Below are 25,350 nucleotides of genomic sequence, written 5' to 3' on the forward strand. Positions count from 1 at the left end.
CTGTGAAAATTCACTGTTACAAGTGACTCTACACTAAAGACTCAAGTGAAAATCTTACTTAAGTAAAAGTATGTAAGAATGATTGGGGAAATGTTTTTATATATATACACAGTGGTGTGCAAAAGTGTTTGGCCCCTTCCTGATTTCTTAATTTTTTGCATGTTTGTCACACTTAAATGTTAGATAACACAAGACTTAAAGATAACACAATTAAACACAAAATTCAGCTTTTAAATGAAGGCTGTTATTATTAAGGGAAAACAAAATCCAAACCTACATGGCCCTGTGTGAAATAGTGATTGCCCCCTAAACCTAGTAACTGGTTGGGCCACCCTTAGCAGCAATAACTGCAATCAAGCGTTTGCAATAAGTTGCAGTGAGTCTTTTACAGTGCTGTGGAGGAATTTTGGCCCACTCATCTTTGCAGAATTATTGTAATTCAGCCACATTGGAGGGTTTGAGCATGAACTACCTTTTTAAGGTCATGCCACAGCATCTCAGTAGGATTCAGGTCAGGACTTTGACTAGGCCACTCCAAAGTCTTCTACTTTGACTAATATTTAAATTTGTTTGATGATCTGAAACATTTAAGTGTGACAAAAATGCAAAAAAATAAGAAATCAGGAAGGGGGCAAACACTTTTTCACACCACTGTACATATATACTGTATATAGCTCTTCGTATGTTTTGTATGCAAAAATTGTAATTTGTAAAGTAACTAGTAACTAAAGATGTCAAATAACTAGTGAAATAAAAGGTGCAATATTTCACTCTGAAATGTAGTGGAGTAGAAGTAGAAAGTGGCATGAAAAGAGAAGACTCAAATAAAATACAAGTACCTCAGATTTGTACAGTACTTGAGTACATTTCACCACTGTCATTCAGTCTCTCAGTGAATCTTTTCCTTGTATCATATTTCTTGGGGTCCTCATCATTTTAAGTTAAGACAAATCAAATGTTTCAGCTGTCACTTTGGAATAAAGGTCTTAATATCATCACTGTTGGAAAAAAGCCTCAGAATCTTCACTTTTTAACATCATTGAAAGATTACATTCTCTTCAGTGAAAGAATTCTGCAACCTTGGGCTTTTTGAAGCCTTTTAAAAAGCAATTAAAGTGGAAAATGTTCGGCCATCAAGTTGTGAAAGCAGGGCTGTTTTTCTTTGTTCCTGAGAGTTGACATTTCAGATAGAAGACAGTGGACAAAATCTGGTTCTCAATGTTTTTGTACTGATGCTAGATTAATGTTAATATTTTGCTATCTGAATTTTCTGTTTAAATTGTATTGTGCCAATCAGCAATTGCAAATGAACAAGCGTTAGTTACATTAAGAAAACCCAACTGTAAATATAATAATGGCCAGAGGGTGGTGTCAACAAAAAAATCACAAATAATTTAAAAATAATGCAAGTTCCCAAAGATATATCCCCTTTTTTAGCCATGCTAGCAGCGGGGCTCTATGAATGGCAGTGTCGGTCTGTCGGTCACTGGTCCAGACTGAAATATCTTAACAACTTATCTATAAGGAGAGAGGTCAATTGAACATGCAATTGCATTGCAAGAGAGCGAGACTTTGGCGATTAGACTCTATGGATGTGAAGCATCTTCATTAAGTGTAGGCCCGTATGAAGATAGGAGAAAAGACAAGATCCCTCATTGTCTAGACACTGGTGGTAGTAGTGGTGGAGTAAAACCAGTAGGTGGTTGATGGAAACTCTCAGGGGAATTTGTCTGGATCTGAAAGAGAACAGAACGACAGAATTTCAATGATATTTAAAGAACGGCATCCAAGGACTGATTGATCTGGGAAACCTGGACAGAAAAATCATTGGCCAGATATGGTGATGTCAGAGGTGTGAATGTAGGGACTTACAGGGTGGGAAAGCAGAAGTGACAGAGATTTGATGTATGATTCATGCATGAGGGTGATTCATCACTAATTAACTCTAATAAAGATATCGGCACGCATGCTATTCTTGTCATCACCATCGAAGCGTGGCGGCGCAATATCATAAAATTTTTAACTCAAAGATCTGTTTTAAGGTAAGGGCTATTCCCAATCAACTGTGTTATTCACTGTTAGCACTGAAGCCTATTGTATGTGATGGGTGTTGATGAGGACTGCCCTTGTAGGCAGCCTGGACTATTTTTGTTGGTATCTACAATGCTCATCCATGTGTGTGTTGTTATAGGCTTAGGTTTGTTGATATGTGACTGTGACATTTGACCTCTTACTTTTACCTTGAAATGATTGTGTATGTGATGGGTAACTTTAACCGTCGTTTATAGTACATCACTCTGAAAAGTATACTATACCCTGCTATAGTATAACATGGCCGTATTGTATCATACTTGTTTGATTTTGATACCCGTATGGTGGTTTGATGTGGTTGATTATCATATATCAGATGACACAAAGCAAGTAGGCCTTCATGCGTGCAGCTTTGAATGTTTTTGCAACAAGAGTCACAGTCAGTCTGTGAAACCCCCCTAAAAAAAAGTGAGCTCCCCCGAAAGCCATGATATAGTTTGTACACTGTACAAAAGGAATTGTTTATGCATTATTTATCATTAAATTCAGTATTTTAGTTTAGTGTGTTAGCATATGAACATTTGCTAACATGCAAAGTACAGTTGAGGCTGAAAGAAATGTCAGTAACTGACAGAAAAAAAGCATAACGTGATGTTATGACCTTTTATTTGAAGTTTGACTGAATGTACCTTGCTTTACATTCATGTCAGTTACACACATTAGCATATGGGAATTTCCCAGTACAACCAATTTGCTATTGTTGTCCCCTGCTCACATCTACTGGAGCAGGTGTGGGCATTTTGTATTCCTCATGAGCTCACTGGCAGAGGTTATTTAGAGAGTGGAATCTGTGAGTGATTAGCTTTTCTTTGGCAGAAAGTTTTTGGTACAAATTGGAAACTTTTATATGTCTTATTAGATAATTTGTAATGCAGTAAATACTTGATAGAATGCGTTTGATTCCAAAATGAGCCTTGGATACAAAGTAATAACACCCACGCTCTCTAAATGATTGACAGAAGAAAATTAAAACACATTCAGCAAAGCAAGAGAAACCTCAAATTCTGGGTTGATGAGTCACTTTTTCAGACAGGATCCACTATATCTACCCCATACAAAATAATGACGTTTTTTCTTTCAGTTTACAACAGCATCTGGTTTTGTTGAAGCGAAACAAATGGCAAGCAGCTTCACAATGGCTGTAATCACAGTAATGATTTTTAAATAGTAGAGAGGGGTCATTTCAGAGCAACAAGTGGAAACTGTGCAGACTCACTCCAGTTTGTCGTGTGATGGTGACGGCCGGGCGGTGAAGGCTGTAAGTGGCACGCTGATTGATATGATGAGGATGCAATTAGCCCTGAGCAAGATTAGAGGAGCCTCTTATCATGCTAAGCACCACTTGCATTTTGTGTGCGTGTGTGTGTGTGTGTGTGTGTGTGTGTGTGTGTGTGTGTGTGTGTGTGTGTGTGTGTGTGTGTGTGTGTGTGCGTGTGTGTGTGTGTGTTTGAGAGAGAGACAGAAGCCTGTATTCAGATATCCAAAGAGACACAGTTAAACATGTTTAGATTGTCAGCCAGTCAGTCTGAAAGATTGGAGTCTGGTAGGTAATGGTATTTATTAAAGTGTGTGTGTGTGCACTTTTCATGTTCTTTTTGAACTGCTGCCATACATCTGACATGACCTGTACTCTCAAATGGCCTCATCTAAGCACAAACCCTCACACACACACTGTCACTTAACTAACTGTCCATGTTTTTTCTTCCGGCAGATGAAAGAGAAGACGTTCAGAAGAAGACTTTCACAAAATGGGTAAACTCACAGTTGGCTAAGGTAAGACAGCTTACTGCTTCTTTTGCATTATTGCCTCTATATATCCTCTATTCTCTCTCTGCACTTGCAGACTCTAAGTGGACTCTTCGCCTTTCTCCTGACCACACACCGTGACTCATCCCTATGTAGTAAAATGTATATATGTAACGAACATGGGTTGGAAACATTACATTTTTTTTTCCAGATAGATATTAAATTATTTTTGATGAGACCTTGGAACCCACATGAACATAAAATGGTGAATGGACAGTACCTATGGCAGCGTGCAGTGAAGGTTGACTGCAGGATGACTGTGCGGCCTGTAGTTGGTCTCCCACAGGGTTCATTACGTAGCTCTGTGCTGTCAGCTGTATATTGAACAGGCAGTTTTCAGCTAAATATAATGTGAAACTGGTGGATGCAGCTTTTAATGCAGATGTATGGCAAACACTGCATGTCATTGATGTAGCATTGGTGATCCCACACCAGTCTGACATGGTTGTTTAGGTGGGTCGCCCAGCATGTGTACACAGAAGAGGCGAGAGAGAGACACTGGGTCTCCAACCCTATCTCCTAGAAATTAAACTAATTTGCAACAGCTAATACGTTTTGGAGGAAACATAATGCCGTCCGGATTACGTTTTCTATTAACATAATGAGGAAATGTTGTTAATTAACGTATCTGGCAAGTTGCAAAATGTTCACTGACAATGTATTCCATTTGTTTTCCTACAAAACCTGCTCTTGCCGTTCAACAGCTGCTTGTAGCAATTTAAGGAGAATTCAACTTTTTTTATGGTTATATTTAGGCACCCACAACACGTGGTTTAATATTGAAAAAGTCCACAGTGACTTTAGCACAAGACAACATATTTATTTTAGTAACGTGTAACCACAATCTTACCCTAACTTGACCAAAGTGCTTAACTGAACATGACCACACACGGGTCTCAAGATGGGGATGTGCGCTTTGTATGCCTACCATCCAACCCAACGACCTCCTTACAATTTCCAAGGGTTGACCCTTGTCTTGCCGTGACATAGAGCTGCAATTAACAATTCTTTTCATTATCAATTAATCTGTCAATTATTTTCTTGATTAACTAATTAAACCTTTAGCCTATAAAATGTCAGAAAAGTGAAATATGCACCACAGTTTCCAAGTTCTAATTTCCAATTCTTGCAAGCAAATGACAAAAAATCTGTAGGACCTTGCTCCTTGGAAGATCTCTGGTGTGTCTTGGTTTTAATGGCTGAGGCCCATTGCTTTTAAAATGGACTCTTAATGGAAAAGTTATCATCCAAAAAGAGGTCTCTGTGTGTGTTATGAGATGTTGCCCATCTCTTTCTCACACTCTCACATCTTGTGGGGTACTGTCCATGCACAAAGAGACTGACAGAGGTGAAGAGGTTGGAGATCTGGTCTGGGGGAGCAGGGAAAAGCAGGCCTCAAGCACTACACCTATCAGTCCTTTCGTTCTCTGTCTACTTCAGTTCCTCTCTCAGTCCCAACCCTCCTCCACTCACCTCCTCCACAATAAAACAAACAGGAAGAAAGGATTTGTTGTTGTTGTTTTGTTTTTTTAACGTTGGCAGCGTCCTCCACCTCCTTTCATCTAGGGGTGTTTTCTGTTCGTCTCTCAGAGTCACAGACAATTTTAGAGGCATTTCCTTTTACGGCTGTGATTCAGACACACACACAAACACACAAAGGTTATTCCCGCCATGTCCATTCTCTCTGGAGAGTCGGTTCGGTAAAGCTACAATAAAGAAAAACCCGGGGGCAGGAGAGAGTTGCACATTTTTCAGGTTTCCCTTTCTCATGTGATTCTACATGCTGTATTTGAGATTGTTTTAAGAAAATATGGACTGTTTTTTCTTAAAATGCACTTTGTCATCTCTCTTTTCATTTTTGTTACTTGATTGTTGTCTGGTGCACTTTGTTCCTTGTTCCATAACTCAGTTAGTTGCCCACCATGGGGACTGAATCACTTGTTTTGAATTTAATTCTAATTAAATTTCTGTGTTTATGCATGTGTGTTTTTCGTGTGCGTGCCAACACATCACTTCTATTCTTATTTTCAAAGTTGATTACAAGGGTGCTAGAGGTGTGCCGTTGCCATGGTGATGGAGACCTAGGTGAATGTGTGTGCATGTTGGTGCTCATTTGTGTGCATGTGTGAGTAAAGCTATTGAAACAGATTCTGATCTAAGCCAGATGATTAAAGCCAGGAGAAGGACAAACAAGCTGGAGAGATCTTCTCTTTTCTTTTTCCTTCTCCTCTCCTTTCCTTTCCTTTTCCTGTCCCCTCTTTCCTTTGTTTCCCTTTTCCTTTCCTTCCACTCTCCTCTCCTCCCCCCTCCTTCCCTTCTCTTTTCCCCTTTTTCTTCTCCTCCCCTCTTCTCTCAACTACTCTCCTCTTTTCCTGTCTCGCTCATTTAATTCCTATTCTCTCCTCTCCTCTCTTCCTTTCCTCTCCTTCTCCTTTTCTCTCATCTTCTTCCCTCCCTTTCCCTTTTCTGTCTTCCCTTCTCCTTTCCTCCCCTCTAATTTTCTTTCCTTTCCTCTGCTCCCCTCATCTCTTATCTCGTCTCCTCTTTCTCTCCTCTTCTCTTCCATCCTCTCTTCTTTTCCTGTCCCTTTCCCTGTCCTTTTATTCTCCCCTCCCCTCCTTCCTTTCCTTCTTGTCCCCTCTTTCCTTCCTTTCCCCTCCCCTTTTCTCTCTTTCTTTCCACTTTCCTGTCTTCACTTCTCCTTTCCCCTCCCCTCATTTCCTTTGCTACCCTTTTGCTCCCATCATCTCTTGTCTCCTCTCCTCTTTTCCTGTCCTCTCTTCCTCATCTCTCCTCTCCTCTCCGGTCCATCCAGCCTGCCTGATCCCCTCTAACCATGACTAAGAGAGGAAAGGAGGAGGGAGAAAATTTGGTGGGAGACGAGGAGATAGATAGAAAGAGGGGGATAGATATATGCGGGAGAGGAAGAAAGAGAGATCCCCTCATCCATCCAAACTCACCGAAGCATAATGAGTACCCCATCCTAGATAGATGAGTCTCTCCCACACACATACACACATATACACAGGCCTCAGGAGAGTAAGAGGTAGTGAGACAGCAGATGGGAGAAAGTAAGATTATAGGAGGGGAGAAAATGAAAGGAGAGAGGGAAGGAGACAAGGATATGAAGGATGAACGAAAGAGTGTGGAGAAGCAATGGAAAAGGATTGAGGGGAAAACAAAAGTTCAGACGGGAACAGGAGGGGAGGGTGAATGAGTTATGGCAGGAGATGGAAGGTTTGGTATCGGCAGGCGTGAGAAATATGGAGAAAAAATTCGGAGAGATGCCTGGCAGTGAAGCAGCATCGTGTCTGATTTTAGTGTGATTTGCTACTCAGCAAACCATAAAAAGAGGCACTTCAGGAATATACGAGGATCTGTCACCAGGGCAGGAAACTGATCTTTTTTTTTTCTTGTTTACCAACCACAGCTGGTACTTTATTCAAGAGTCAGCCAGCTATCTTTGGGCTCAACTTTCTGCTTTCTGTTATTCTTTTAGAGCAAGTTCAGTTCATAGGATAGCTCAAAATGTGTTAACAGCCCAAATATTGAACAATCAGCTCACTAGAAAAATGTCATCATTCCTACAGGATCCTGACATGGCCAAAAGTATTGATGTGACAAGTAATAAAGTGCAATAGATACACACTGGGTTTAAAACAAGACTTCTAACAAACAAAGAGAGTATAGTTTACCACAATAAAAGCCTAATGAATGGTGATTAGCCCTGAGAAGTTTGAATGTTATGTTGCTTTGGTAAATACTGGGTCTGGACCTCTAAATATAAATATATATTACTATTCTATATATAACTTTTCTGGCATTCGGGTATTAGGCATTAGGGCACACTAACAGGATGTGTTGGTATTGAGTGGAAGTAAAACTAAAAGCTAAATTCTATGAATCCATAAATTGTTTTACTTGAATTTTCAAGGACAGCTCGTATTGGCAGCAGTCAAGTCAGATCAGTCGCGTGTCTGTAGTACTGCCGATCTCAGCATTGAGTGCATTCAGCTAAGGTAAGCCCAGAGGGGAAAACGTGTCAGTCAGTCACCACCCACACTGCTTCAAGCTAGATTTTGCCACGGTACTGAGCAAGTTTGTAACACTGTTTAGGCTTGTGATGTTTCCATTTAGATCCCTTGCAGTTAGTTTGGTAACATATATAGGCCGAGTAGGCGGGAAAAGACAAGATATTTTGTCAATGTTGGACCTGCACTAATTATACTGTTATATGTTTCTTTCATGCCAGACAGGATTCTTGACAGTGTATATCCTTTTACACCATCACTGCAGCCCAGTATAACATTAGGCAACTTTGTGAGTATGAACGAGATCATCAGTAAATTATAAACAGCATTTAACATTTATAAGCAACATTTTGTTCAGATATACCTTATTGCATAGGGGTGGGTGATACTGCAAAAATGTAGTTTCAATCCGATACCAAGTAATACTGGCCCAGAATTATCAATATCAATACAGATACTTTTTATTATTAAAAGCGGCCTATGTACTTTCTAGTGTGTGTGCAGTGTGTCATGATTTATAAGAAGAATGCATCAGAATAGGCTTAATCTGAATACATTTTCACGACCACTAAATGATTTGCCAAAGGTTAGCAATCATTGTAAGGTTAGCTGAGTGGTCTATCTGCCACCTGTGAGACCTGGGTTTGATACACACATTGCAGTTAGCAACGTTTTCATTCACAGCTGTGAAAATAGCTCCAAACGATGACCGTCTTTCGTTCAGCCATCACTGCAGTTATGTGTTGGATTAAACTGGTCAGGGCACACTGCAGGTGCGTGACACGTATGTTGTTTGAGTGCACACAACACGACAATAGCAGAGGAGAAGCAAAGAGTACGTGCACTGCAACATGTCTTCACGACAACTGAACATTGTGTACACAGACAGTTCTACACTTTGATGAAATACAAGATAAAAACTGATCCCTTTTTTGGTATCGATCCTATTGACACTAGAATCAATCTTCAAACGAGACGTAGGTTCTTTAGTATCGATATTTTGGTATCGATCTGCCCACCCCTATTATCACACATTCATTTATTTTATTCAGGCCCTTTTTTGCAGAGTATTGGTGCTTTTCTTTTCTGCTTTTGCAGCAGAAGCAGTCTTACTTTACTTTTAACTGTAAATAGGTGTATCACTTATAGTAATAGTTTGTTCATCGTGTGATAAAAAACACCGAAATGTCTGTCCAGTTACTTTCAATTCTCACCCTAGACTTCTGAACATGTTGAAAATGCAGACCATATTTGAAAAGTCCTATATGATAATTCCCACACATATTTATAGCCTTAATTTCAATATTCAGATATTTTTCCTTGTTTCTATTGCTTCTTATTCCACTCTAGTTATGGGACTGTATTGTATATTTTCTCCTAATGTTTCACCTGAATCAGTTTTGACTGCCACAACGACTTAATTTTCTTTTTTATTTAACTCTGCGGGTATCACAATTTCATCTCATCTCATGTCAACTACTCCACTCATGGTTCTGTTGTTATTGCATGTGTCTGGCTGTAATTAAGAACTAAACCTTTTTCATGTCAGGCTTAGTGATGCCTTATAACCCAAAGAGACTAAGTTGCTCTTGGTCTATTGTGGCTGCTGTATAGTAAAGGAATTTGTATTACTGCATTTTTATGTTAGATTTCCTCTTGTGATTGTTGAGTTTTGGTGCAAAGTGGTGAAAGAAACTCTTTGATTTTAGAAGACTGAGTTTAATTGAAGTTTTTTTCTATAAGGTCAGAATGGACAAATTAATCCACCTCAGAGAGCCAGAAATGGAGGGAAATATATGACACAGAGAGGGAAGGACAGTATTTGTCCAGTGAAAGTGTTAATTTCACACCCTGGCTGTCACTGTTTGCTCAGGACCTCAAAAACAGCAGAATAACTCTGATACGGGAAGAGGGAACAGGAGAAGACAATGAAGCTGAGAAACGAAAAAGAAAAGGAGAGCTGAGATGAGAGGTTTAGGAGCACAGACAGAGTTTTCAGAGGTGAGGAGCGCGTACATTTCATGTTTTAGAATTCTTGGATGCCACGTTATGCTGATGATACAAGCTTAATTTTGTCGAATAACTTTCCCCATAGCTATGCTGATGAAGGATGATAATTAAATGACACATTCAGTAAATGTTTTAGAGCTGAAATAATTACACAGTCCTCAGTCTTATGGTTATTGTGGATCATCACTCTGTAGTATCTACATTTAGTGATGAGTCTGCACTGCATTGCTCTTGTTCTGACATCATCCGTGCAAAATTTGGGCCTTTTAAGAAGTAAAAACAGAACGACTACAGAGTGAAGTATAGGCCAATTTTGCTTAGAAAGGGAAATCAGACAAAAAAGATGTTTGAGCATGCTTATCTACTTCAAGATGTAAAAGAAACAGAATTACATCCAAGGAGTTTAACATTTAACTAGTAGAGTAGGTTGAGAGTTAGCTCAGCAAACACTGTGAATCTAGAAAGTAAATGCAGACACGGATGTTGGAAGTGCTGAGGGGGCCGTAGCACCCCTCATATCAGGCATTATAAAAATCACTGGTTTATTTAAAAAAAATTCTTTATACATATTGTGAAAGTGTTTGTGGCAAGATAGAGCTTTTTATTTTGGTATAATTTATGTGTTTATCGTGCGTTTATCAAGTCCATCATCACAAAAAAGGAATTTTTCAAGTGTCCCATTGAATCAAAATAACAAAAGAAGAATCACTAATTATTCCATCAGGCAGAGCCTTGACCAAAGAGAGCCAAGATCAGTCCAGTTGAAGTTGAAGGAATAGTTTTACATTTTTGGAAATACGCTTTTTTGCTTTCTTGCAGAGAGTTAGATGTTCAGATTGATACCACTCTCATGTACATTAAATATGAAGCTAGAGCCAGCAGCTGGTTTGCCTAGCTGTGTCCAAAGGTTTCAAAATCCACCTACCTGCACTTGTAAAGCTCACTAATCAACATGTTATATCTAATTTGTTTAATCTGTACAGAAACTGAGTGTAAAAACGTTAATTTGCGATTTTTATCTAGGAAGAAACAGAAAGAGAACACGTGTGAGAGAAAAGAGAGGGGCCGATCGTATATGGACAAAATTAATCAAAGAAATGAAAGTTTATTTGGTAATCAAATCAATTGTAATACAGTATAATTAACTGGTAAACAATACCAGTGAGGTATATAGAACTATACTGACGACTAGAGTCTCAGCTAATAGTCTCTGCTCTCCCTACTGTGCTAGCCTAACAGCATCTCTGACTGCAGAAGAATTTCTTCTGGGATTTCTGACGAGGTCTGGATCAAGCTGTGGAAATTAAGAGCTGTCACACAGTTACAACAGCTGAGAGATTCTTTTCCAAGTCAAAACTAATCTAAACCTGCTTGTGGAGCAGCATGGGAGAAGTGAGACTGAATGGGCTGCTTGTTCTGTCTACTGAGAGGTTCATAACTTCTGATGTACAGTAGCTTCAAAGGTCATTGTTGAGATTTTTGCAAACTGCAATGCTTGTTGTATAAGTTTAAAAAGGTGAGTGTGCTATTTCAAGGGCATTTGGGGTTTCTGATTGGCAGCTGTACCAACCTATTACAACTAATTTTAAAGCTGGTTCACTGCCAACTGTGTTTTTCATAAGCTTTTGGCAAACTGCTGTGGAAAATAGCAGCATAACTACACAATAAAATATGTGCTGTGGTTCAAAAACATGCACCTGTGTGCAGCTTTGTTTCTGATGTGTTTTTACTCTTCTGTCTTTGACGCATGAGTAGGTTTGATTTAAGTAAACCCCATAAACAGTAGTTAGGTATATTAAGTTGTTGACATAATTTTTTCCACTGGGAGTGTCTGTTTGTGTTGGTTCATGATTTTAAAGTGGAGCCTAGCTGATTAACAACACAACAAATCAACACACAAAAAGAAAACCAGTTTGCTTGAATGCTTGCTTGCATAATTCACGGGGTGAGTTAACCCATTCAAGGAACTTAAAGGCCCTGAAAAGCTTCATACTCTAAGTGATGGAGTCCTACATGAATAGTTAGTTTTCTGCTATAGTTAGAGCAGTTTTGGTTATTTCAAGTGGGAAATTTTTGTATTTGTGTTTTTGTCTGTTACTGGTTTGAAGTGGGCGGAGCTCTGTTGGAAAGAGGTGATGTCACATACTTCCATCTGCCAGTCAGGATTTAGCAATATATGAATCAAAGTCTGATGACAGATATTGGACTGTTTGTGTGTTAGCAGGCCAAATCTTATGAAACTACACACACACAGGCCGGATGAAGCAGATTAGCTGAGTATTGGACTGTTAAACTCTTAGTGAATAATACCTCAGGATATTTTTGATATTGATATTTTTTATTTTCAAACTTAGCTTTGATTGTTGCTTATTCAGTCAAGAATAGTTACTAATGTTATAGTTTATATATAGGGGCTTGAAACTAAGTAGCAGCTGCCAATTATGTAGATAGAACTTGGTTTACAATGAGTCTCTTGATATTATCAGCAAAACCAGCAGTTTGGTTCATTATTTCTCCTAACACTATAGGTTGATTTACCACCATTACCTCATGTTTTGCAATATTCTTTCCATCTTTTCTAAGGGTTTTTTTGTGAAAAGGTTCTTGAAGCTAAAACCCATAGAATAGGGAGAAAACATCTTTACAAATCAAAAGTTATTAGTGCTCAAACATAATGCTATATTACTAGGCCTCATCCATTAAGACTGCTCTCCAACCATCTGGTTAATCCAACTGGTTAATAATAGAACCAGAAGACTGTTGTCCGTACCGTTCTTGCAATACTAATAGCCCCTACTTCAAGTGTAATTCTCTTTACAGTTACAACCCTGGTGTATTTATTTCATATCTGGTAGCAAATTAAATCTGTCCTGCAATCTTAAAAGCCCTGAAAATATATTTTCTTTATCAGCTTTGCGCAATGAGGTCCAACATGTACACAAAAATTTCTGTCAAAGTTCAAACAAATCTGGTTATTTCAGTCAAAGTTTACTAACATTTGAATAAAAATGTAATGACAGTTGGTAGATTGTTTGTTTATGCTGCCAGCACTGCCAGTCTAACCTCAAACAATGGAAAACCATGTGGAAAACATGATGGAAATATGACATTTCTGTTAGTTTCATGTATTAATATGAGGAAGGTTACAGTCTCCTCATTGCTCCACACAGATCTGACGTTTATGTTTCATGTACGTCATTAATTATTCACTTAGATTTATTCAGTTTCCATTGTCACACTATTTTATTTTTATCGATACAACTTTTTGTCGAATCTCCGGCGTTTCTACTGAAAACAGGTGGATGGAAACTCCTTTACAATGTATAGATGATTGTTTTTTCACCTACTCGTACTTGTATTCTATCTGTATAACTTTCTGCCACCAGAGGATTACCTTTCTTCAGATAGCTTTAGACTGGAATCGGAAGAAGAACTGCTCCTATTCCACGTGATATATGGGAGGAAGAGCTTCAACAGACTCACCAGGTTTCCCCGTCAACCAGCCTCAGCGCGCCCCATCACCAGAATACTGATTATACACACCTGCTCCCCATCAGCACTCAATCACACCAGGATAAAAGCACACCACTCACCCCAGTCAGTTGTCTGGTCTCGTTCAAGACTAGAAGGACTCCTCTCGATGACAACGTCTATTAAACATGAATCCACTTCAGGGTGTGTCTCCTTCCATTCCACTCCAGAGGGTGCTTCATTCCAGTGTGGTTTCCCTACTAACTAACCCACCACCATCTACAGATCTGTAAGCATAAGGACAGTATTTGTGTACATTCCACATCCTCATAACTACTCAGTATCTTCAACCTGTGTTTGCTACCTGCTGTTGTCTCAATAAATCAACATCTGTCTCCATATCGGTGTCTCCCGACTATCTGTCCGTAATATCAACATATGCACACAACCTCAAAGAATTTGAGGTCTGTGGTCTGTCACCTCATGTTTTATTTTGTAGTGTTCCTCTTGTGGTTTTTACTTCCTGTCTTTGTTTGCTTTCCCTCCAGTTTTGATTGTTGGCCCTTCCTTGATTGTTTGCACCTGTGTCTCGTTGGCTCACCTCCCCTAGGGTATTTAGTCTGGGTCTCTGTCTTTGTTCAGTGTTGGATCATTGTTGTTAATGCATGGTGTGATTTCTGTTTGGTGTTGCCCCCATCTTGAGTTCTGTTCTCGTTGTGTGGGTGTTCCTGACTTTTGGGTGTGTTGCCGTTGGGGGCACATTTTGTTGTACCTGGTTCCTGTGCCCTGTTCCCCAGTATTCTTACCGTGAGTTTTGTATTGGATTCTTTGTCTCCCTTGGACCTTGGGTTCACATACCATACCACACCATATACGACAGAATTCGACAGACACTGATTCATTCAATTCAAAGTACTACACAATGCCACTATTACAAAACAAAAGTACACTAAATCTATATGGCTGTTTCTTCCATTTGTGACAAATGCCAGCCCTTGGAAGCAACTTTAAATCACTAATGTATTGTAAATTCAAACCTTTTTAGTGCTGTATTTTTGACATCTAAAGTCACGTCTAATCTAGAACTTGATCTTTTACGTTCAACATTAATTCTCACATACTGGGGAATGCTGGATGAATTAATTACAATGCTACATTTAGAGAATTTGATGTGCTTAAACAACTTATATAAAAAAAAAAAACAAAAAAAAACAAACTCAACTTGGTAACCTGGAGTCAGTACCTTGCAGCTTGAAATTAGAAGACAATCAACTATTTCTACCTCCTGTAATATTTCAGTATCATAAAAGTCTGAGTGGAAAAATACAGTGAAATTGGGTGTAAACGACATTGCTATCAGTATGTGAAACAAGCTCCAACAAAAATATGTTCAAACAAAAGGTTCCTGAAGCTGCAGACAGAGTATTCCAGGGGATGGTGCACTGGAGGGTTTTATTACCTCAAGGGGAAAGTACAGTTCAAAGTAGGTATGAGCCACCATGGTGAAACTAAACTATACTGGAATTATATTTTGGTGTTTCAGCTTGTCTGACCAGTCTTTACTGTATTTTGAGTCTTACTACAAGGAAATAAATCAACATCAATCCTAATTCCATTTTGCTTGCATTTACAATTGAGCTCTGTTACTTCACCATATGCCACTGCCACATTCCTCAAAATCCATGTTTTAGAGTAGATATTTGTTCAATTCACCACTCTCATCTGCCAGTCTGAACATTCAGCTTCACTTCTATTATCATACAGCATAAAAAACACATGTTAAGACACACACAGCAGTCAGAATCACATCTTTATTGTCCCTCAGAGTGCCTTCAAATTTAAATAAATGCAAAAATTTGGGCAAGTTGTTCTGTTGGTCAGCTTAACTGTGCTGAAGAATGCAAACCCTCAACCTCATCCATGTGTCCACAATTGATCATTTGCTCTGGTGATTCATGTCAACACAGCACACACTGTTGAGTAATACCAGTTACTAGCATTACCTCAAAAGTGGCAAACGGGAATGTGTAGCAACTTTAAATCTAAATGCTAATTTAAGTTGTACTGCATGCAATGTTTTGAGTTTTCAGTTAAGGTAATTGTGGCCTTAAAAACCTCACATCAGGTTCTGCTTTGCCTCCATTTTTAATCACACATGAGGTCAGAAAATTCCTGTGCAGGTAGAAAAGCTGCGGGCCCTGATATAGCTGCAATCCTGAAATAGTGTGCAGATGGGTTTGCCTCTATTATCATATTTTATGCCTAGTGGCATGGCTCTAGGGATGGCAATGTTGTCCTGTCGGTTGGTCGGTCCATCACTTTGGTTCAGACTGAAATAACTCAACAACTAATTAGATGGATTGCCATGAAATGTTAAACAGACATCTATCATCCCCAAAGGATGAATCCTACTGACTGATTTGTGGTTTTGAGTAAAATATCTCAGCAACGATTGGATGGATTTCCAAGAAATTTGGTTCAGACATTCATGTTCCCCTCAGGATGAATTTTAATAACTTTAGACTTTTCATCTAATGCTATCATCAGGTCAGAATTTCAGTATGTCTAATACTTTGGTTTATGATCAAATACCTGCAAAACTAATGACATTCTCCGCTGTACTGTTTAGTGCTAATTAGCAAGTGTTAGCATGCTAACACGCTAAACTAAGATAGTGAACATGGTAAACATTATACCTGCTAAACATCAGCATGTTAGCATTGTCATTGGGAGCATGTTAGCGTTTAGCAAAGCACTGCTATCCATATGCCAATAAACACTTCACTACAAAGTCAGCCTTCTGTCATTGATTGCCAGTGATGGCAACTTAGAACCTGGTGTAAATGTTTCCCATCAGGACTGTGATAAACAATCAGTGACAGGAACTTTCAATGCTATTGTTACTGAAATGTTTTTGTTTTTTAAGTGAACAGCCCAAAAACAACTAGGAATAACTTCCATAGAAAGACAAGTGACTGGGCTGAAAATGTTCAGATGATGCATCACAGTTTGTCTCTGTGAGTAACTGGAATCCTACATGGGAAAATCACATCAGACAGAGATTGTCACTTTGTGACTTTTAGGAAATGCTTGTGATCAAAAACTAGTTGTCCAGTGAGGTTTTTATACGTACTGTAAAGCATAAAATTAGCAATGACTGAAATTTTGCTGGTAGGGTTTGCTTTGTTTCCATTAAATTGACTTCTTTTTGCTTTCTCTTTTCTCAGCATGCATTTGTAAATAAACACAGTATAAACATAATGTACCCTCCAGCAATACTTTCATGGTAGCAAACCAGGGTCCTCTCCTACATTAGTGCTTTTCTTTCTTTTGTGCTAGGACAATATATATGATAATGTAAATATATTCTTATTGTTTCTTTCACCTTGAGTTGTTTGTGTTGGACAGTCGAGCAGAGGATTGTTTTTCTCCTTGGATGCAGTTTTTTTTTGTTTTTATTTTTTTTTCTCCTCAGTGACACAAATCAATTAGCTTCTTTACTTTCACCAACAAGAAGCTTCTATCTGTTGTAATTGGCTCAAACATGAAGAGAATACAACCACCTCAAGGTAAGAGGGTTTTTTGTATAGTAGATGACATGTTCCTTTTAGTTAACAAAAGCACGAAATCGAAATCTTGTGATTTAGTCATGAGTCACCTAATCTGGAAAATATGTATTTAGAGGCAATGAGAGCATCTGAATCTGTTGAATTCTGATTGATGACACACACTAGACACCATGTTAAATGCTGCTGCTTAAGGTAATGTAAAATCTTTCTGGAAATGACAATTAGCAACATCATTGACTGGAAAATCCCTGTGCATGTGTGTTTTTCTGTGTGTGTGTGTGTCTGTATTTCTAATTCCTGCGTACTTGTAGTGCATAGAGAGACTCTGAAATGCTCAGAGATATGAATTAAATAGATACATTTCACAGCTTCCTGCCTCTGAAATTGCTGATAGCATTCTGCAGTGTAGCTCACCTCTGTACATCATCTCAGTTTACATCTTGTCAAAATAAACTTAAAGCTGGCTTATTTGTTTCTTAGTTTTTTTTAATTGTTAGAAAGCTGTTCTATAAATAAGCATTCTCTAATATTAGATAAACAACTGTTCTCCCTCCCATATGCTAGAGGCCTGCTTGTTTATATGTTCCCATGTACAGAAGATGAAAGCTAGGGTGCAGTTGAAGATAACCACCTAAACTCTAGATGTATACCTCTGATAAAAAGTCAGAGGTATACATCTAGAACTACATCTATAGCTGTAGATGGTTTAGCTTACTCCTGCAATAAGACTGGAAACAGAAAGGTTGTCTCAAAACATGGTAAATGCGCTGATGCTTTTGCAGGAGATTCAAAGACTTAGGTAATGATGTCTTTCAAATAAACTGAAGTCAGGCTACCAAAAGAAAAAAGCAAGACAAGTGCAAGAAAGAAGTGTTTTTTTGTTTGTTTTTGTTTTTTTTCCACCAAAAATGTCTTATCTTTTAAAACTATGTCTCTTCCTTCTCCCTCATTAAAAATCCTGAGTCTATGAATATATGCATAGCTATGCATTGTTCATTTCAAAAGTTTAACTTTTACTGGACACAAGATGTCTCCTACTTCACTGTTAAGTCCATACTAAGTGCATGTATACTGGAGGTTTCAAGTTTCCACATCACACTTGTGTAAGTTGCTTATTGGACCATGATTGGCTCCAAACTAGTTGTGATGTCATAAATCTTGCAGGTACATCCAAGTGTTAAACAGAGATTTAAGGTGAGCACAAAAAAGGTGAGCACAAAAAAGAACTTTTTCAGTTCTTTGTACTTGTATGAGAAGGGGAAGGGGCCCACAAATTTTCATGCTATGCCCCTATTCACAATGTCTATCTTACTGTTTCAATATTTCTGCTCTGTGTACTGGCAAGTTTGCCCGCACATGTACTTAATTTGACTACATGCATGTAAAAAATATTTTTGCATGCTCAAAATGTCCCATTACACGCTACAGATTAAGGCACAAATATAATTGCATACATAAAGTGATGCTTTAAATTAGTAGTGACTTAATACAGCGAATAAGGCAACATTTTGGCTGAAAATGAACAAATTCCACTGAAAGGCTTTGCCATCTACTTGGAACCCCACAAAAATCATGTTAATCACAATCGATGGGTCGGTGACGCATGCTCTATACACAAGTATCCATCAAGTAAATGGCGTCCGATAGAATACACATGGCATCTTAATTATATTTTGCCTCAGAGACCAACCAGCTCTTCTATTCTGAAATACTGCCTGGCCTCAGGTTGGCTGTTGTGTCAATTAGCTTGTGACAATTTAATTAATTTAATTAAATATGGACCTCGGGCTTTTGGGTAAGTATCTGGACTAAAACTTTGCTGTGTCCATAATTCTGTAATTCTTTTCTATGATGCTAACTCAGTGAGTCAGTTAACTGTTCAGTCAGACAACTGATGTCTTCTGTCACTAACAAGAAATGGCGGTGACTCAAAGCAGCCATTCATCTGCCACTGGCTCCTGCCACGAAAAACAAGACGTTACCATTAAATGTGTCACGTCGACTGTTATCTCAGTGAAATCCAGACATTTCTAGAATAAAGATAAGTGGTCGGTAGGCGGATTGAAAGAAATGCAATTTGTTCAGAGCAATCCCTTTCAGTTGGCTGTTTACCCAATCGCTAAAATGCAAGGTTGTCTTCCTGTAACTGTCTCCTGTCCTCAGAGCAGATTGTGCGGGTTACATCCCATCTTTTTTTGTCATCTTTCCTCTTTGTGATTCAGAGTTAAGTCACCCAAGAGGACATGTTAGAAATTTCAATTACTGAAGCTGACATCTTAAAACATCCCTGCTTTTGATTTGTTTTCATAGCTGATGTTGGGTTTGTGTCTGACATGGGGGGTGGAGAGCAAACTGTTAACACAGATTTTACCTTTCAGTAAAAGTACATATACACAGTGTCTGCTCACAAGTGTTTTCTGATCTATTTGTTGTCTAAACAGTAGGGGTGAAAAGGAATGTTAATACATCAATCGAAAATTAATAGTTAATGTGCTCTCACACCACTTCTTCACACAGACATCATACACACACTGCTTCAATCAACAGAACCCTCTTTGTTGGCAGCAGGATATCCATTGTCCATGAAGGATATTTGTCCATATCCACAGTTCAGAAATCAAGGAAAAAAATCAAGATTTTGGCACGTAATTAAAAGATTTTTTCTTTTGTATCGAAGTAATCCAGTTGATTGTTGTCTATACTGTGCAAACAGGAACTGCTAGTAACCAAAGCATCATGACTTCCTAGGACGTGATGTCTTGCCTCTGTGTGATAAATGTCAGTCAGCTGAAGCCACTCTTTCACATAGTTACTCTGCCCCAAGCAACATTGTTTCCGGGTGGATGCTTTTGGTGCAATATCAAACTTAATAAGCACTTAGAACCAGGACAAACCTTTATGATATTGCGAGTTTCTGAAAATATCATAAATTTTAATAAATTTCATGCTTGTTATAATGGCTATGCTTGTGCAAACCATATGTATTGCTTCACAACTGTACTATAAATATACCTGTTTTTTTTCATTCACACCTTCTCCCATTATACATACAACCTCCAGTTTTTAAAGAAAAATCATTCATTATAGCTAAATGCAATTTTGCACAAGTCTCATCATTATTATTTTCAACATTTTTTAAAGGCTTTGTGTTCCAGCTTCCAGCTGTCTTCTGTGATAATAAACAGAATGTCTTTAGGCTGTAAACTGTTGGTCAGACAAAACAACAATTTCTTTTCTCTTTTGAAACCTGCAATCAGAATACATGTTGGTCATTAAGAGATTCAGCATGGCGGTAATTAACTATGATCAAGTATTATTATTAAGCAGCACTGTTTTCACAACTGCTGGTAAAGAAACCAATAAAAATAAAATAAATATGATACATAACAATATTCTGACCTCAGTTACAGCTGCACCTCCCAAGCCAAACATACAAATGTGTATTTGGATGTGATACAAGTGTTTGCAATAGTTTGTGGCTGGAAAGCTCACTCAGGTGGCTGCTGAGTGTGGGTGATGATTGTTAGGGCACCACAAAAAGCAGCTATACTTACTTGGCCTAAACTGTAATCTACAGTAGAGTTGATAGTCAGTGTACCCTCGCCTACAGAAGCATTGGAATAAATGGGCTGTAACAGACACACACTTAGATACACTTTCACATGCAAGTGAAAGAGACGTGGGGAAGAAAGTTTATTCAGTCTTCACATGGACTAGATGTCCTTATAGATTCAGTATTTTCGAATTTACAGCTAATGCAAACACACATTCTAGGATGCGCTGGGATACATCATCAGTGATATCTGAAGTCATTGGGTGTTTTGGGTCTTTCAACATCATACACCCTCACTCAGGTGACCTAACCGGGGTTGATCAGACCCCGACTTGTGTCCCAGCAGCATTGGCCACGGATCTCCCTTCCTGATCTCTTAGCAGCCTCTGTGGTGGACTTGATGGCTTTTCTCTTTGCAGCCCCAGAGATGTGAACAGCCAGCAAAGTCTCTGCACCCTACCTGGGCTCACAGCGAGCCTACTAGCCTTGTGCCCGGTACTGCTCCACCAACTCCTGGTACTTGGCCCACTTCCGCTCATTTGCCTCCTCAATGCGGTCTTCCCAGGGCACTGTAAGTTCGATTAAGAGAAACTGCTTTGAGGAGGCTGATGTATGGACCACATCAGGCCTCAATGATGTTTGTGTTATGTGGTCTGGGAATTTAAGATGCCTTCCCAAGTCGATTTGCAGCTCCCAGTCAGACGCAGAGGTGAGCAGCCCTAGTGATGTTCCTGGCTGCAGTCGGGGCTACTCTCCAGCCCCGACAAAGGCAATGTGCTTCCTCTGGTCATGGAGGTGCTTGGTGCTGGTCATGGCTTTGGAGATGCATTTCGCCACTGCCTTTAGCACCTGGTCCTGGCACCAGCGATAACGGCCTTCTCCTAGGCTTTTCGGGCAGCTACTGAGGATGTGCTCCAGTAATCCTCTTTCGGGATATAGAGGACATGATGGAGTTTCACTGATTCCCCAGACATGGAGGTTGGCAGGACATCATAGACAGCTTGGACCATGAACTTAATGCACTGGGGTTCTGTCTGCCAGATGTCAGTCCAGGAGATCTTCCATTCCAGCACACTCTCCCACCTTGTCCATTGTCCCTGCTGCCCCATGCCGCCATACTGCTATTCCGTTTCTCCTCAACACCAGCCCGCACATCCTCCGGGACTAGTTGGTGTCTGTCCCTGCCTTGGACAGACGCTAATCTTTGTGCTTACATTAAGCTTCACATAATTCAAATTGTAACCCAGAAATGACATACATTTTCCCTTTAACAGTGAACTGGGAAAGGGAATTTCAACTGTCCTTAATTTAGAGGATACAGAATGAATCATCTTTGTATGTCTGAGAAGATGTCTGGTTTTGAAAAAACTGAAATAGTAACACACCCACGCACACAAGAATGCAGTGTTTGGCATTCTGGTCACATGCTAGTAGAGGTGATTGTACTCATGACCATCACTGTTTGCTGAAAATGAAAAGGCACTTGTGTGTGTGTGAAGGTTTGTCATGATCAGTTCTGCCCTATACACACTATAATTAGGTAGACACAGTATATAATGTATATGTTGAGTGGGTGTGTATGTGCAGGTATGTGTGTATGTGCAGGTGTGTCTCTGCATTGTGTTTGTGCATCAGTGGAGTAGTGATGGTGTGTGCTTGTATTTGTGTGTGGATGTAAATCCCAGTTTGTGATGGAAGCAGATAAAAAGATACATAAATGCTAAAACAAATCAAGACTGAGCATGCTTCAGTAGCAGCCTGTGATTTCACACTTATTTGTTGGCAGATGCAGAGAACAGGATGCCCTTCACGTTACCCCAAAAAATACACTCTCAGTGTTTTGGTACACCACGAAGGGTTTATTTTTCTGCAGACTATAAGGTGAGATACAGTGCCCTCAACTCATCACCTGAATGATTTTTCCTACATTTATATCAATCTAACAATTGGTTATTGTGCTTGTCAAAATAATGGTAGCATAACTTAAAAATTATTACATTTTTGTATGTACTTTCATCTGAACAAAACCCAAAGTGTCAAAACAATTCACCATGTGCTGGACTATTTCATGGCCGGGAACAGTGACTTCCTGGTGTCTCCACTGGTTGCCTGGCAACTGCCCCCTGTAAAACAGTCAAGTGTTGTTTTTACACTTCAGTTTATGCACGGATGAAACCAACGAGATATAACTTGCTGAGAGTTGCTGATAGTCTGATTTTGTTACCTTTGCACAGAGCCAGGCTAACTGTTTCCAGTCTTTGTGCTAAGCTACCCAGCTTCTGGCTCTAGTTACATACCCCATCCCCATTGGAAATCGCACCCTTGCCTGAATGAATACATAAAATAAAATGCCTATGTTTGACATTTTTGCATTTAAGGAGTAACTCCACTCTAGATTTTGGAAGAAGGAAAAACATAGCTGGAATGGCTTATAAGGCAGATTATTAGACTGCGTGCAGTTACTCCTGATCAGTGACCTGAGAAGATAGAGCTTTTCAGATTTTTCTCCAACAAGTCCTCCAAAGTAAACGACAAAATACATAGACAAACATACTTTAAGATTATAGGACCTTCATCATCATAGTTACAGTAAACACATGGTTAAGGTTAGGGAATGATCGTGGTCATACTTTAAAAGAACAACGGTGACTGTTTGAAACAGGACACAAACAACGTCACTTTTTCTCCCATCATCCCACTAGAGGGCTTTGACACTTTACGGGCACTTTGCTGAAGTGACTGATGCTGTCGTTTTTCTTGGGAGAACAGTCTCTTTTTGTCAATAGCTTTCTCATTTTTATCATAGACACTTATGACCAACTTCATCTGAGCCTCCTCCTGTTACATACGCAACCTCCAGAAAGAAAAATCATGCAACATGGCTCAAAGCATTTCTGTCTTATTTTGTATATTTTGTTAGCAGCTAAAAGTATACATATGAAGAGTATACATGGCAGAAACAATCAATTTAACAGAGAAAATTAAACAGTCTGGACGATTAACAACGTCCTGCAGGCCCTGCCCACTTCCGGTAAGCAGAATGCAAATATTTTTGTGACATAAACAGGAACAGATAGTAGCTTAGGGTTAAGCCCATACCACTTAAAACACGCTTGTCACCGAAGCGGTAAAAATCACAACATTTTAGGGCTGCTAGTCGACTAGTCATCAAATGTTTATTATATTAAATTAATTATTTAATAAATTATATCTGAGGCATCAGAAAATAATTTGAGTTCCAGGGAATGTTGCAAATAACATGATTAACACATTACAGAGAAATACAAAACCTTTAAAATATAAATTTTACAAGGGGCACAAAGCGAGCCGCCTGTTGCTAATGGCAAAAGTGATAATGAGTCTGAATGTCTCGTTGTTCAAAACACGGGAATAAATAACTTCCAACTTCACAAAAACAAATACTTGCGGACTTATCAATACAATGGATGATGTATAGCATTAGATACAATTGAACTCACAACAAACTCACTCCTCTCCCGCTTCATGCTTCTCCTGTCCCCACCTGTACATGCTGTCGTTCCCAGAGTCCTGGTTGGAGCCACTATAAATTACCTCGGTCAAACAACCTCTGAGGCTGCTAAGCCCGGATCCGTTGCCTGCTCGCCCGGCTCTGGTTCTGGTGGTCATTCTGGCCTCGCTGTCCGTCAGCATCCCCCGCTAGGTCCCCCCCCCCCTCCGGGCTGAAAACTTCCTCCTCCTGGCGGTCCAAAGCTCCTGTGCTAGCGTAATGAACAACGGTCAACGGCTATCTGATTAATGAAAACTTGGTTGACTAAGACTCTTCTCCTCAACTAACAGTTTAATTGACTATTAGGGGGCAGCCCTATGACATTTTACATACGGAACTTGCTACACACTGTATAGATAGATCAAAAGAAAGCCCAAATTATCCTCAAAAGTGAGTGATGTGACTTCACAGATGCCCCAAGGAATATTCTGTTTACATTCCATCTCTCCACAGAAAGGTCAAAGGTCAGTGTAGCTGGTCAGTGTAGTCAGTGTAGTCAGTGTAGGTTCAGTGCAACTGCCCCTCCAGCTCATCTTGTTTAATGATTGAGTCTTTACATTGAAGGACACCAGAAAGTGCTGCAGTCTGCTTTGTTCATGCAACAACAGGCATGAACACAGCAAGAAGAATAGAAAACATTTGGATTTGATTTGCTGTAAAGTCAATAAAATATCTGCTCTGGATGGAGTCTTTTGAGTAGAATACATGTTTGCCACCTTGCCTCAGTGTGTACACTTTTGATGATTCTTCGAGTACAGACCAGTTTCTAAGGTTCAAGTGGTTCCTCTAGAGCTGTAATTATAGGAGCATCAATTCAGCCCAGAGAACACCTGAAGAACTGTTTTCATTGTTAGAGTGTACTGGAAATATGAAGGAGGCAGTCAGAGAGAGAAACCAAGATTTTTAATGGGTGTGAGTAGGCAGGAATGAGAAAGAGAGCGTGCGTGTTTCTTTGTGTGTATTCTGTTTTACCAGTGTAGTAATATTCAAATGTCCATATGGCTCTTTTTTGTGCCTTGTATCCTGTTCTTTTATCTGTGTGTATCTATGGTTTCTTATCACCTACACACTGTCCACAACCCATTCAAATAATATATCTACTCCCAACACACACACTGTCCTGGCGTTGAGAATGACTCAATAACGATGAGTCTCAGGACAATGAGAGGCGTAGGTTGAGGGCAGAGGGATGGAAAAAGAGAACGATAGGCAGAGGGAGGAAAATAAGAGGAGAATGAGATGTGAGAGAATGTGAGTGTGTGTGGGAGACAGTGAGTATAAAATATAAGA

The 25,350-nt window shown here is 39.3% G+C and overlaps 1 protein-coding gene and 1 long non-coding RNA gene across 18 annotated transcripts in view; one reads left to right on the forward strand and one right to left on the reverse strand.

Annotated features, from left to right (window-relative positions):
• The window catches only part of dmd (dystrophin), a 419,464-nt gene that overhangs the window by 122,102 nt on the left and 272,012 nt on the right, over positions 1 to 25,350 (forward strand). For all 17 annotated transcript variants that reach the window (XM_044188364.1, XM_044188362.1, XM_044188369.1 and 14 more), the window contains exon 2: positions 3,803 to 3,864. In XM_044188364.1, coding sequence (XP_044044299.1) covers positions 3,803 to 3,864 — 62 coding nt within the window. The remainder of the gene's footprint in view (positions 1 to 3,802; positions 3,865 to 25,350) is intronic.
• LOC122872311 lies at positions 635 to 13,907 on the reverse strand. Its single transcript, XR_006377076.1, has 3 exons — positions 13,774 to 13,907; positions 13,532 to 13,696; positions 635 to 1,736 (listed from the first exon to the last, which is right to left on the reverse strand). It is a non-coding gene; the product is annotated as an uncharacterized LOC122872311 (long non-coding RNA).

Source organism: Siniperca chuatsi, linkage group LG24, assembly GCF_020085105.1.
Source record: "Siniperca chuatsi isolate FFG_IHB_CAS linkage group LG24, ASM2008510v1, whole genome shotgun sequence".
Classification (NCBI taxonomy): Eukaryota; Metazoa; Chordata; class Actinopteri; order Centrarchiformes; family Sinipercidae; genus Siniperca; species Siniperca chuatsi.